Source organism: Berghia stephanieae, unplaced genomic scaffold, assembly GCF_034508935.2.
Source record: "Berghia stephanieae isolate SIO BIC M18660-M18661 unplaced genomic scaffold, UCSD_Bste_1.3 scaffold8, whole genome shotgun sequence".
Taxonomy (NCBI): domain Eukaryota; kingdom Metazoa; phylum Mollusca; class Gastropoda; order Nudibranchia; family Aeolidiidae; genus Berghia; species Berghia stephanieae.
This window is the reverse complement of record NW_027629432.1, coordinates 3,505-15,477: the sequence shown is the minus strand read 5'-3', so window position 1 is coordinate 15,477 and position 11,973 is coordinate 3,505. Positions and strand designations below refer to the sequence as shown.

Sequence of the window (11,973 nt, the reverse complement as noted above, 5' to 3'; positions counted from 1 at the left end):
TAATTGTAATTCTTTGTAAATTGGCGGGGTGGTAAACGCTTTATAAAGGCTGTCTAAAAAAGATGGTTCATATGAAATATTCAGTTCATCAATAATTACATCAGAGAAGACAAGGTCTTAAAAGGCGTAAGTAATTTATGAGTTTGGTTTTGTTTCCTTAGTCTAGATTATACAAAAATTACCGAGTAAAGGATCGGCTTCTACTGGGAGATATTTTGAAAAGTTCGGGGGGGGGGGGGGGGGTCTCTCTATAAAGAAATGTAAAGAGATTTATCTAATTCTTAAGTTACTTCACAGTAACAAAATACCTCCCCTCCCATTCCCCACTCATGTAGATTAATTCTCGGCTAGTACAAATATATTATCTTTTTCTTTTCTTTCTTATTTTCCCCCAGATATATGTGACGGCCAGGAATAAATTTACTATAGACGAACTTCAGATGGCCTTCCATTATTTAGGAGCCTATAGAAGGAAGACGACGGTGGATCCAAGTCTTATAAGATCACTCAGGACAGCCTTCCCAGAGTTTCACAGAACCTTTGCCAAGATTAAAGATAAAACTTTAACAGATAAAATGCGAGCATGGCCTGAGGACAAAGACCTCAGCACAGACCTCTCAACAAAAGACTTGTTGAAAAGCCTGACGGACGATTCCACATGGGCTGACACCTCCAGAGTTCGGGACACATTAATGACTGTTCTCGATATAGGCAGCATGTCCCGTCTTGGAGCCTTGTGAAACTTGTCTGTTGATGAGTTTAAGGCGGCTCGCGAGGCTGACCAAAATAATGATCTGTATCGAGCAGAAGTAAACCAGCACCAAACCATGAAGACATATGGTCCAGCGGGCATCTATTTCACACCTACCCTAAAAGCCCACATTGAAAGGTAAGAGTGTGATACTATTATTATTATTATTATTATTATTATTATTATTATTATTATTATTATTATTATTATTATTATTATTATTATTATTTATTATTATTATTATTATTGCTATTATTATTTATATAATGTTAATACTTGAAGATAATCGTCAATAGAATTTGCCAACTCATGGGATTATTGATTCTTTAATATTTTTTTTTTTTTTTGGTTTGTGTTTTAAAAAAAATTTTCAGGTATTTAGATAAAAGACCAGTGCAATCCAAATGGGTGTTTTGCACGTCGTCCGGCCGTCAGCTGACATCAAGCCATGCTGGAATCATTTTTAGACGCCTCACCAAAATCTCGGCGACTGAAATGAGAAAAAGCGTGGCCTTTGCAGTAAGTATTCAATGTTTGAAAGCGTTGTAAATATGTCTAGCATATAATTGTTTCTATCTGTTCTATCTTTATTTATGTATTATTTTTCTTTCTTAATCAGAGTCCCGAGTAGACGGTTAAAAAAAAAAAAGAAAAGAAAAGGAAAAAACAAACAACAACATCCCAGCCCCCCCCCCCCCCCCCCCGTAAAAAAAACCCCACGAAAAATAAAACAACAAAAAACAAAACAAAACAAAAAAGCAAAAGAAACCAACACAGAGCAGAACACAGAAATACTTATTCTGTTTATTTTTGATTTTTATGTTTGTTTTTTTCTTCTATTCTTGTTTCAGCAGAGGGAATCACCTGAAGAAGTTCAGTCGGCCATATCCGAAGCGATGCATCACAGTTTGCAGGTACACAGGGAGTCGTATGCGGCCAAAACTCACGACAAAACTATATATAGAGGTTTGCGAGCCATTGGAGCAGGTACAGTGATATGAAAAATGTTGGGGCGAGGGTCTTTCTTACATTTTTCTTGTCTTTGAGCAGGTTTACTGGATATTTTGGCTATAATAATAATGATAATAATAATACTAATAATAATAATAATAATGATAATAATAATAATAATAATAATAATAATAATAATAATAATAATAATAATAATAATAATAATGATAATAATAACGTCCTGGGTACGATTCTTGCTCGGCGCATAGTTGATGTAATGAACTGACAAACCAACAGGTAACCATTGTGTTGTTCAAGGGATGCAACTCGAGAATATAACATAGGGTGTACAAATACCAAGGATTAATTCCCTTTACAAGTTTATATCAACACTTCGACGACTACAGTTGTGTCTTAGAAAAAGTCTATGCACCTGTCTTTCTTACATTTTTCTGGTCATTTCTCGGAAAAAAATAATGTCATAGTGTTAGCTGTGGGACGGTAAATGAGTAAACATTTCTTTTAAAAAAGCTAATAATCACACGGCTCTTTTCAATTATACAGATACAAGTGTGCTATACTTCACAAAGACTTTGTCTGCAATAAACCAGGAGAAGTGCCCCAATAATTGCATCAGAGAAGACAAGGTCTTAAAAGGCGTGAGTAATTTATGAGTTTGGTTTTGTTTCCTTTGTCTACGTAATACAAAAATTACCGAGTACAGGATCGGCTTCTACTGGGAGATAATTTGGAAAGTTGGTGGGGGGGGGGGGAGGGGATTGGTGTGGTGGTGGTTTGGGGGGGGGGGGGTGTGGTGGTGGTTTGTGGGGGGGGGGGGGGGCTCTATAAAGACATGTAAAGAAATTTATCTAATTCTTAAGTTACTTCACAGTAACAAAATACCTCCCCTCCCACTCCCACTTATGTAGATTAATTCTCGGCTAGTACAAATACATTATCTTATTCTTTCTTTCTTATTTTCCCCCAGATATATGTGACGGCCAGGAATAAATTTACTAAGGACGAACTTCAGATCCACCGTCGTCTTCCTTCTATAGGCTCCTAAATAATGGAAGGCCAAGTCTTATAAGATCACTCAGGACAGCCTTCCAAGAGTTTCACAGAACCTTTGCCAAGATTAAAGATAAAACTTTAACAGATAAAATGCGAGCATGGCCTGAGGACAAAGACCTTATTTTCTAAAAGCCTCCACAGTCCATTCCTTTTCTTTTATTATGACAACAAACCAACGTTGAACTGCATCTCGCTCCCTGGGAACATATAGTCGGCTTTGGAAGAAAGTTTCGTCAAACAGTTCATATATATTTATATGTTGCTGGAAAATTTTAATTGAAGTTAAGTTCATTTATTTTGCTGAAATTCCAAACAGATGGTATACTAATTGTATTTCTTTGTAAATTGGCGGGGTGGTAAACGCTTTATAAAGGCTGTCTAAAAAAAAAAAAGTTTCATATGAAATATGTACTGAAGTTCATCTATATCTTTTTATTCCAGTACAATGCTTGCAAAGTGAAGAGTTAAGATTGGACGAGCCCAGCACGTCAAGAGCATATTTTGAGCCACCCATCGTGACCGACGTCCAGGCTTCGCCTTCTGTAGAGTCCTCACAGTCGTCACCTGTAGTTCCCGGTATGTATGCAATACTAATTATGAACATGGTGCACCTGTCTTTCTTACATTTTTCTGGTCTTTGAACAGGTTTACTGGATATTTTTGCTATAATAATAATAATAATAATAATAATAATAATAATAATAATAATAATAATAATGATGATGATGATAATAATAATAATAATAATAATAATAATAATAATAATAATAATAATAATAATAATAATAATAATAATAATAATAATAATAATAATAATAATAATAATAATAATAATAATAATAATAATATAATAAGGTCCTGGGTACGATTCTCGCTCGGCGCATAGTTGATGTAATGAGCTGACAAACCAACCGGTAACCATTGTATTGTTCAAGGGATGCAACTCGAGAATATAACATAGGGTGTACAAATACCAAGGATTAATTCCCTTTACAAGTTTATATCAACACTTCGACTACTACAGTTGTGTCTTTGAAAAAAAGGCTATGCACCTGTCTTTCTTACATTTTTCTGGTCTTTTCTTGGAAAAAATAATGTCATAGTGTGAGCTGTGTGACGGTAAAGGAGTAAACATTTCTTTAATAAAAACTAATAATCACACGGCTTTAAATGATTCAAATATCTATGTTTATTCTTTTTAATTAAACAGATAAAAGTGTGCTATATTTCACAAAGACTTTGTCTGCAATAAACCCGGAGAAGTGCCCCAATAATTACATCAGAGAAGACAAGGTCTTAAAAGGCGTAAGTAATTTATGAGTTTGGCTTTGTTTCCTTAGTCTACATAATACAAAAATTACAGAGTAAAGGATCGGCTTCTACTGGGAGATAATTTGGAAAGTTCGGGGGGGGGGGGGGGGGGGTGTCTCTGTAAAGAAATGTAAAGAGATTTATCTAATACTTAAGTTACATCAGCGTAAAAAAATACCTCCCCTCCCACTCCCCACTCGTGTAGATTAATTCTCGTCTGGTACAAATACATTTTCTTTTTCTTTTCTTTCTTATTTTCCCCCAGGTATATGTGACGGCCAGGAATAAATTTACTATAGACGAACTTTAGATGGCCTTCCATTATTTAGGAGCCAAAAGAAGGAAGAAGACGGTGGATCCATGTCTAATAAGATCACTCAGGACAGCCTTCCAAGAGTTTCACAGAACCTTTGCCAAGATTAAAGATAAAACTTTAACAGATAAAATGCGAGCATGGCCTGAGGACAAAGACCTCAGCACAGACCTCCCAACAAAAGACTTGTTGAAAAGCCTGACGGACGATTCCACATGGGCTGAAACCTCCAGAGTTCGGGACACATTAATGACTGTTCTCGATATAGGCAGCATGTCCCGTCTTGGAGCCTTGTGAAACTTGTCTGTTGATGAGTTTAAGGCGGCTCGCCAGGCTGACCAAAATAATGATCTGTATCGAGCAGAAGTAAACCAGCACAAAACCATGAAGACATATGGTCCAGCGGGCATCTATTTCACACCTACCCTAAAAGCCCACATTGAAAGGTAAGAGTGTGATACTATTATTATTATTATTATTATTATTATTATTATTATTATTATTATTATTATTATTATTATTATTATTATGATTATTATTATTATTATTATTATTATTATTATTATTATTATTATTATTATTATTATTATTATTATTATTATTATTATTATTATTATTATTATTATTATTATTATTATTATTATTATTATTATTATTATTATTATTATTATTATTATTATTATTATTATTATTATTACTGTTATTATTTATATAATGTTAATACTTGAAGATAATCGTCAATAGAATTTGCCAACTCATGGGATTATTGATTCTTTAATATTTTTTTTTTTGGTTTGTGTTTTAAAAAAATTATTTCAGGTATTTAGATAAAAGACCAGTGCAATCCAAATGGGTGTTTTGCACGTCGTCCGGCCGTCAGCTGACATCAAGCCATGCTGGAATCATTTTTAGACGCCTCACCAAAATCTCGGCGACTGAAATGAGAAAAAGCGTGGCCTTTGCAGTAAGTATTCAATGTTTGAAAGCGTTGTTAATATGTCTAGCATATAATTGTTTCTATCTGTTCTATCTTTATTTATGTATTATTTTTCTTTCTTAATCAGAATCCCGAGTAGACGGTTAAAAAAAAAAAAGAAAAGACAAGGAAAAAATAAAAACAACATCCCCCCCCCCTTAAAAAAAAACCCACGAAAAATAAAACAACAAAATACAAAACAAAACAAAACAAAAAAGCAAAAGAAACCAACACAAAGCAGAACACAGAGCAGAACACAGAAATACTTATTCTGTTTATTTTTGATTTTTATGTGTGTTTTTTTCTTCTATTCTTGTTTCAGCAGAGGGAATCACCTGAAGAAGTTCAGTCGGCCATATCCGAAGCGATGCATCACAGTTTGCAGGTACACAGGGAGTCGTATGCGGCCAAAACTCACGACAAAACTATATACAGTAGAATTACTTTAAACCGAAATTTTGGGGACCTTCTAAACCATTTCGGTTTAAAGACATTTTGGTTTAAAGCAAGTTCCCGTTTTGCGATGTTTTTCAAGGGTAGTAACTATTTAAGGAATTTGCTCATTCAATCGTATCATGGGTTTCCCCTTAAATCACTGTGGAGTGATCCTCGACAATATTGGAGGTTTCCACAAGACGAAGAAGAAGAAGAAGAAGAAGAAGGAGAAATGGAGTTGTTGCATAAATGCCATCTTCGTAACCATTAAAAAAAATTATTATTTTTAAATTTTATTTTTTTTAATTGTTTTTTTTTTTGCGTGCATTTTAAAAATATTTTTGGGGGTTCTCGTTTTCCATTCAAAATTGTTGAAAGAGTTGAGTTCGGGATGCAGTGTTTTTTACATATCTCCGTCTTGATCAACTTTTTTTTTCATTGACTCACATAGTATTTTGATTTTAAACTCCAACGTGTAAGCACAGTGCTTTCTTTTAGACATCTTTTAGTAAAATGTAAAGCTAAAATAAGATCGAAAGTTTTTGTGCGATAATTGATAATGAATGATGTGCAGCTACTCAGAGGTGAAGTGAAATGGAAATGAAAAGGAGTGTCAATGCTAAGCTGTTTACTACACACCCCTCTTTTGTTGAAAAGCCATTAGGTTCAAAGGCCCAATTACATGACCCTCCCCCTCCCCTTTAGCCCATCACACACACACACACACACACACACACACACACACACAAACACATTTAAACTAAGTGGAAATGAAATGGCATGTCAATAGTAAGTTGGTTAAACCCCCCCCCCCCCCCCCCCATATTGTCATATTGAAAATTTGTCAGTTCCAAAGCATCAACACATGAGCGAGAACATCTCGCTTACGTGATTCTACAACCTAACTCTCTCTATCTTTCCTAATTTTTCGCCTGCCAGGAACCCGTTGTCTTCCTTTTCCAGTCTGCGCGATTGTGGTGTTGGCCAAGCCCAAGGGCAGCGATTGAAGTGCTTGCCTCCCCCCCCCCCCCCCATTCCACCCCTCACCCTCCTCTTAAACTTACGCTCTTTGTTTAATATCGCCAGCATTATTACGTGTGACCACCTTCCCGAATTTTTAAAGAAAAATAGAGAAAGAGAAAAAGGGAAGGTACTCTGAAGTTGTTTCGGTTTAAAGAAAGTCCTGCTTAGAAGTATTTCGGTTCATCGTAAGAATTAGTACAAAGATAATGCAGAAACTAGTACAATTTATTAAATTCTTTGCGGTTTAAGGTATTTTTCGGTTTAGCTTCTTTCGGTTTAAAGTAATTTTACTGTATAAAGGATTGCGAGCCATTGGAGCAGGTACAGTGATGTGAAAAAAGTTGGGGCGAGAGTCTTTCTTACATTTTTCTTGTCTTTGAGCAGGTTTACTGGATATTTTGGCTATAATAATAATGATAATAATAATAATAATAATAATAACAATAATAATAATAATAATAATAATAATAATAATAATAATAATAATAATAATAATAATAATAATAATAATAATAATAATAATAATAATAATAATAATAATAATAATAATAATAATAATAAGGTCCTGGGTACGATTCTCGCTCGGCCCCATAGTTGATGTAATGCACTGACAAACCAACAGGTAACCATTGTGTTGTTCAAGGGATGCAACTCGAGAATATAACATAGGGTGTACACATACCAAGGATTAATTCCCTTTACAAGTTTATATCAACACTTCGACGACTACAGTTGTGTCTTAGAAAAAAGGCTATGCACCTGTCTTTCTTACATTTTTCTGGTCATTTCTCGGAAAGAATAATGTCATAGTGTTAGCTGTGGGACGGTAAAGGATTAAACATTTCTTTTAAAAAAGCTAATAATCACACGGCTTTATATTATTCAAATATCTATGTTTATTCTTTTTAATTAAACAGATACAAGTGTGCTATATTTCACAAAGACTTTGTCTGCATTAAACCCGGAGAAGTGCCCCAATAATTACATCAGAGAAGACAAGGTCTTAAAAGCGTAAGTAATTTATGAGTTTGGTTTTGTTTCCTTTGTCTACGTAATACAAAAATTACCGAGTAAAGGATCGGCTTCTACTGGGAGATAATTTGGAAAGTTCGGCGGGGGGGGGGGGGGGGGTGTCTCTATAAAGAAATGTAAAGAGATTTATCTAATTCTTAAGTTACTTCACAGTAACAAAATACCTCCCCTCCCATTCCCCACTCATGTAGATTAATTCTCGGCTAGTACAAATACATTTTCTTTTTCTTTTCTTTCTTATTTTCCCCCAGATATATGTGACTGCCAGGAATAAATTTACTATAGACGAACTTCAGATGGCCTTCCATTATTTAGGAGCCTATAGAAGGAAGACGACGGTGGATCCAAGTCTTATAAGATCACTCAGGACAGCCTTCCCAGAGTTTCACAGAACCTTTGCCAAGATTTAGGATAAAACTTTAACAGATAAAATGCGAGCATGGCCTGAGGACAAAGACCTCAGCACAGACCTCCCAACAAAAGACTTGTTGAAAAGCCTGACGGACGATTACACATGGGCTGACACACCTCCAGAGTTCGGGACACATTAATGACTGTTCTCGCTATAGGCAGCATGTCCCGTCTTGGAGCCTTGTGAAACTTGTCTGTTGATGAGTTTCAGGCGGCTCGTAAGGCTGACCAAAATCATGATCTGTATCGAGCAGAAGTAAACCAGGTCACAACCATGAAGACATATGGTCCAGCGGGCATCTATTTCACACCTACCCTAAAGGCCCACATTGAAAGGTAAGAGTGTGATACTATTATTATTATTATTATTATTATTATTATTATTATTATTATTATTATTATTATTATTATTATTATTATTATTATTATTATTATTATTATTATTATTAATATTATTATTATTATTATTATTATTAATTATTATTATTATTATTATTATTATTATTATTATTATTATTATTATTATTATTATTATTATTATTATTATTATTATCATTATTATTATTATTATTATTATTATTATTTATTATTATTATTATTATTATTATTATTATTATTATTATTATTATTATTATTATTATTACTATTATTATTTATATAATGTTAATACTTGAAGATAATCGTCAATAGAATTTGCCAACTCATGGGATTATTGATTTTTTAATATTTTTTTTGTGGTTTGTGTTTTAAAAAAATTATTTCAGGTATTTAGATAAAAGACCAGTGCAATCCAAATGGGTGTTTTGCACGTCGTCCGGCCGTCAGCTGACATCAAGCCATGCTGGAATCATTTTTAGACGCCTCACCAAAATCTCGGCGACTGAAATGAGAAAAAGCGTGGCCTTTGCAGTAAGTATTCAATGTTTGAAAGCGTTGTTAATATGTCTAGCATATAATTGTTTTTATCTGTTCTATCTTTATTTATGTATTAATTTTCTTTCTTAATCAGAATCCCGAGTAGACGGTTAAAAAAAAAAAGAAAAGAAAAGGAAAAAATAAAAAACAACATCCGACCCCCCCCCCCCCTAAAAAATAACCCACGAAAAATAAAACAACAAAAAACAAAACAAAACAAAAAAGCAAAAGAAACCAACACAGAGCAGAACACAAAAATACTTATTCTGTTTATTTTTGATTTTTATGTGTGTTTTTTTCTTCTATTCTTGTTTCAGCAGAGGGAATCACCTGAATAAGTTCAGTCGGCCATATCCGAAGCGATGCATCACAGTTTGCAGGTACACAGGGAGTCGTATGCGGCCAAAACTCACGACAAAACTATATATAAAGGATTGCGAGCCATTGGAGCAGGTACAGTGATTTGAAAAAGTTGGGGCGAGAGTCTTTCTTACATTTTTCTTGTCTTTGAGCAGGTTTACTGGATATTTTGGCTATAATAATAATAATAATAATAATAATAATAATAATAATAATAATAATAATAATAATAATAATAATAATAATAATAATAATAATAATAATAATAATAATAATAATAATAATAACAATAATAATAATAATAATAATAATAATAATAATAATAATAATAATAATAATAATAATAATAATAATAATAATAATAATAATAATAATAATAATAATAAGGTCCTGGGTACGATTCTCGCTCGGCGCATAGTTGATGTAATGAACTGACAAACCAACAGGTAACCATTGTGTTGTTCAAGGGATGCAACTCGAGAAAATAACATACGGTGTACAAATACCAAGGATTAATTCCCTTTACAAGTTTATATCAACACTTCGACTACAACAGTTGTGTCTTAGAAAAAAGGCTATGCACCTGTCTTTCTTACATTTTTCTGGTCATTTCTCGGAAAAAATAATGTCATAGACGGTAAATGAGTAAGCATTTCTTTTAAAAAAGCTAATAATCACACGGCTTTAGATTATTCAAATATCTATGTTTATTCTTTTTAATTAAACAGATACAAGTGTGCTATATTTCACAAAGACTTTGTCTGCAATAAATCAGGAGAAGTGCCCCAATAATTACATCAGAGAAGACAAGGTCTTAAAAGGCGTAAGTAATTTATGAGTTTGGTTTTGTTTCCTTTGTCTACGTAGTACAAAAATTACCGAGTAAAGGATCGGCTTCTACTGGGAGATAATTTGGAAAGTTCGGGGGGGGGGGGGGGTGTGGTGGTGGTTTGGGGGGGGGGGTTGGTGTGGTGGTGGTTTGGGGAGGGGTGGTGTGGTGGTGGTTTGTGGGGGGGGGGGTCTCTATAAAGACATGTAAAGAAATTTATCTAATTCTTAAGTTACTTCACAGTAACAAAATACCTCCCCTCCCACTCCCCACTCATGTAGATTAATTCTCGGCTAGTACAAATACATTATTTTTTTCTTTTCTTTCTTATTTTCTCCCAGATATATGTGACGGCCAGGAATAAATTTACTAAGGACGAACTTCAGATCCACCGTCGTCTTCCTTCTATAGGCTCCTAAATAATGGAAGGCCAAGTCTTATAAGATCACTCAGGACAGCCTTCCCAGAGTTTCACAGAACCTTTGCCAAGATTAAAGATAAAACTTTAACAGATAAAATGCGAGCATGGCCTGAGGACAAAGACCTTATTTTCTAAAAGCCTCCACAGTCCATTCCTTTTCCTTTATTATGACAGCAAACCAACGTTGAACTGCACCTCGCTCCTTGGGAACATATAGTCGCTTTGGAAGAAAGTTTCGTCAAACAGCTCATATATATTTATATGTTGCTGGAAAATTTAAATTGAAGTTAAGTTCATTTATTTTGCTGAAATTCCAAACAGATGGTATACTAATTGTAATTCTTTTAATAATAAACTTTGAATTTTATTGTAAATTCTGTCTGGTTTTCACAGAAGAAGGAGGAGAAGAAGAAGAAGAAGAAGAAGAAGAAGAAGAAGAAGAAGAAGAAGAAGAAGAAGAAGAAGAAGAAGAAGAAGAGAGAAGAAGAAGAAGAAGAAGAAGAAGAAGAAGAAGAAGAAGAAGAAGAAGAAAGAAGAAGAAAAAGAAGAAGAAGAGAAGAAGAGAGAGAGAAAAAGAAGAAGAAGAAGAAGAAGAAGGAGAAAAAGAAGAAGAAGAAGAAGAAGAAGAAGAGAAGAAGAGAAGAAGAAGAAGAAGAAGAAGAAGAAGAAGAAGAAGAAGAAAGAAGAAGAAGAAGAAGAAGAAGAAGAAGGAGAAGAGAGAAGAAGAAGAAGAAGAAGAAGAAGAGAAGAAGAGAGAGAAAAGAAGAAGAAGAAGAAGAAGAAGAAGGAGAAAAAAGAAGAAGAAGAAGAAGAAGAAGAAGAAGAGGAGAAAAAGAAGAAGAAGAAGAAGAAGAAGAAGAAGAAGAAGAAAGAAGAAGAAGAAGAAGAAGAAGAAGAAGAAGAAGAAGAAGAAGAAGAGAGAAGAGAGAGAAGAAGAAGAAGAAGAAGAGAAGAAGAAGAAGAAGAAGAAGAAGAAGAAGAAGAAGAAGAAGAAGAAGAAGAAGAAGAAGAAGAAGAAGAAGAAGAAGAAGAAGAAGAAGAAGAAGAAGAAGAAGAAGAAGAGAAGAAGAAAGAAGAAGAAGAAGAAGAAGAAGAAGAAGAAGAAGAAGAAGAAGAAGGCTATGTGGTCTCGTGGTATGACACTCGCTTCCTGGGTTTGAGCCTGGCTCGG

The 11,973-nt window shown here is 34.1% G+C and overlaps 2 protein-coding genes across 2 annotated transcripts; both read left to right on the top strand.

Annotated features, from left to right (window-relative positions):
- Positions 1 to 669: 669 nt before the first annotated feature.
- On the top strand, positions 670 to 4,397 carry LOC144962292 (uncharacterized). Its single transcript, XM_078895199.1, has 6 exons — positions 670 to 889; positions 1,126 to 1,270; positions 1,603 to 1,738; positions 3,170 to 3,352; positions 3,987 to 4,081; positions 4,353 to 4,397. Exons 1-6 carry the CDS (start codon positions 828 to 830, stop codon positions 4,395 to 4,397), a joined length of 666 nt encoding a protein of 221 aa, XP_078751325.1. The 5' UTR covers positions 670 to 827.
- Positions 4,398 to 4,750: 353 nt separating this feature from the next.
- Positions 4,751 to 8,617, top strand: LOC144962296 (uncharacterized). The gene is made up of 4 exons (XM_078895202.1): positions 4,751 to 4,846; positions 5,220 to 5,364; positions 5,699 to 5,810; positions 8,532 to 8,617. Exons 1-4 carry the CDS (start codon positions 4,785 to 4,787, stop codon positions 8,615 to 8,617), a joined length of 405 nt encoding a protein of 134 aa, XP_078751328.1. The 5' UTR covers positions 4,751 to 4,784.
- The last annotated feature ends 3,356 nt before the right edge of the window (positions 8,618 to 11,973 follow it).

What these genes read in the sequence shown, in the direction of transcription:
- LOC144962292 (XM_078895199.1), top strand. Translation starts at nt 828, where the DNA reads ATGAAGACATATGGTCCAGCGGGCATCTATTTCACACCTACCCTAAAA. An exon ending in CTAAAAGCCCACATTGAAAG is followed by an intron (nt 890 to 1,125) that starts GTAAGAGTGTGA and finishes AAAAATTTTCAG; the next exon opens with GTATTTAGATAAAAGACCAG. An exon ending in GAAAAAGCGTGGCCTTTGCA is followed by an intron (nt 1,271 to 1,602) that starts GTAAGTATTCAA and finishes TTCTTGTTTCAG; the next exon opens with CAGAGGGAATCACCTGAAGA.
- LOC144962296 (XM_078895202.1), top strand. Translation starts at nt 4,785, where the DNA reads ATGAAGACATATGGTCCAGCGGGCATCTATTTCACACCTACCCTAAAA. An exon ending in GAAAAAGCGTGGCCTTTGCA is followed by an intron (nt 5,365 to 5,698) that starts GTAAGTATTCAA and finishes TTCTTGTTTCAG; the next exon opens with CAGAGGGAATCACCTGAAGA. An exon ending in TCACGACAAAACTATATACA is followed by an intron (nt 5,811 to 8,531) that starts GTAGAATTACTT and finishes TGTATCGAGCAG; the next exon opens with AAGTAAACCAGGTCACAACC.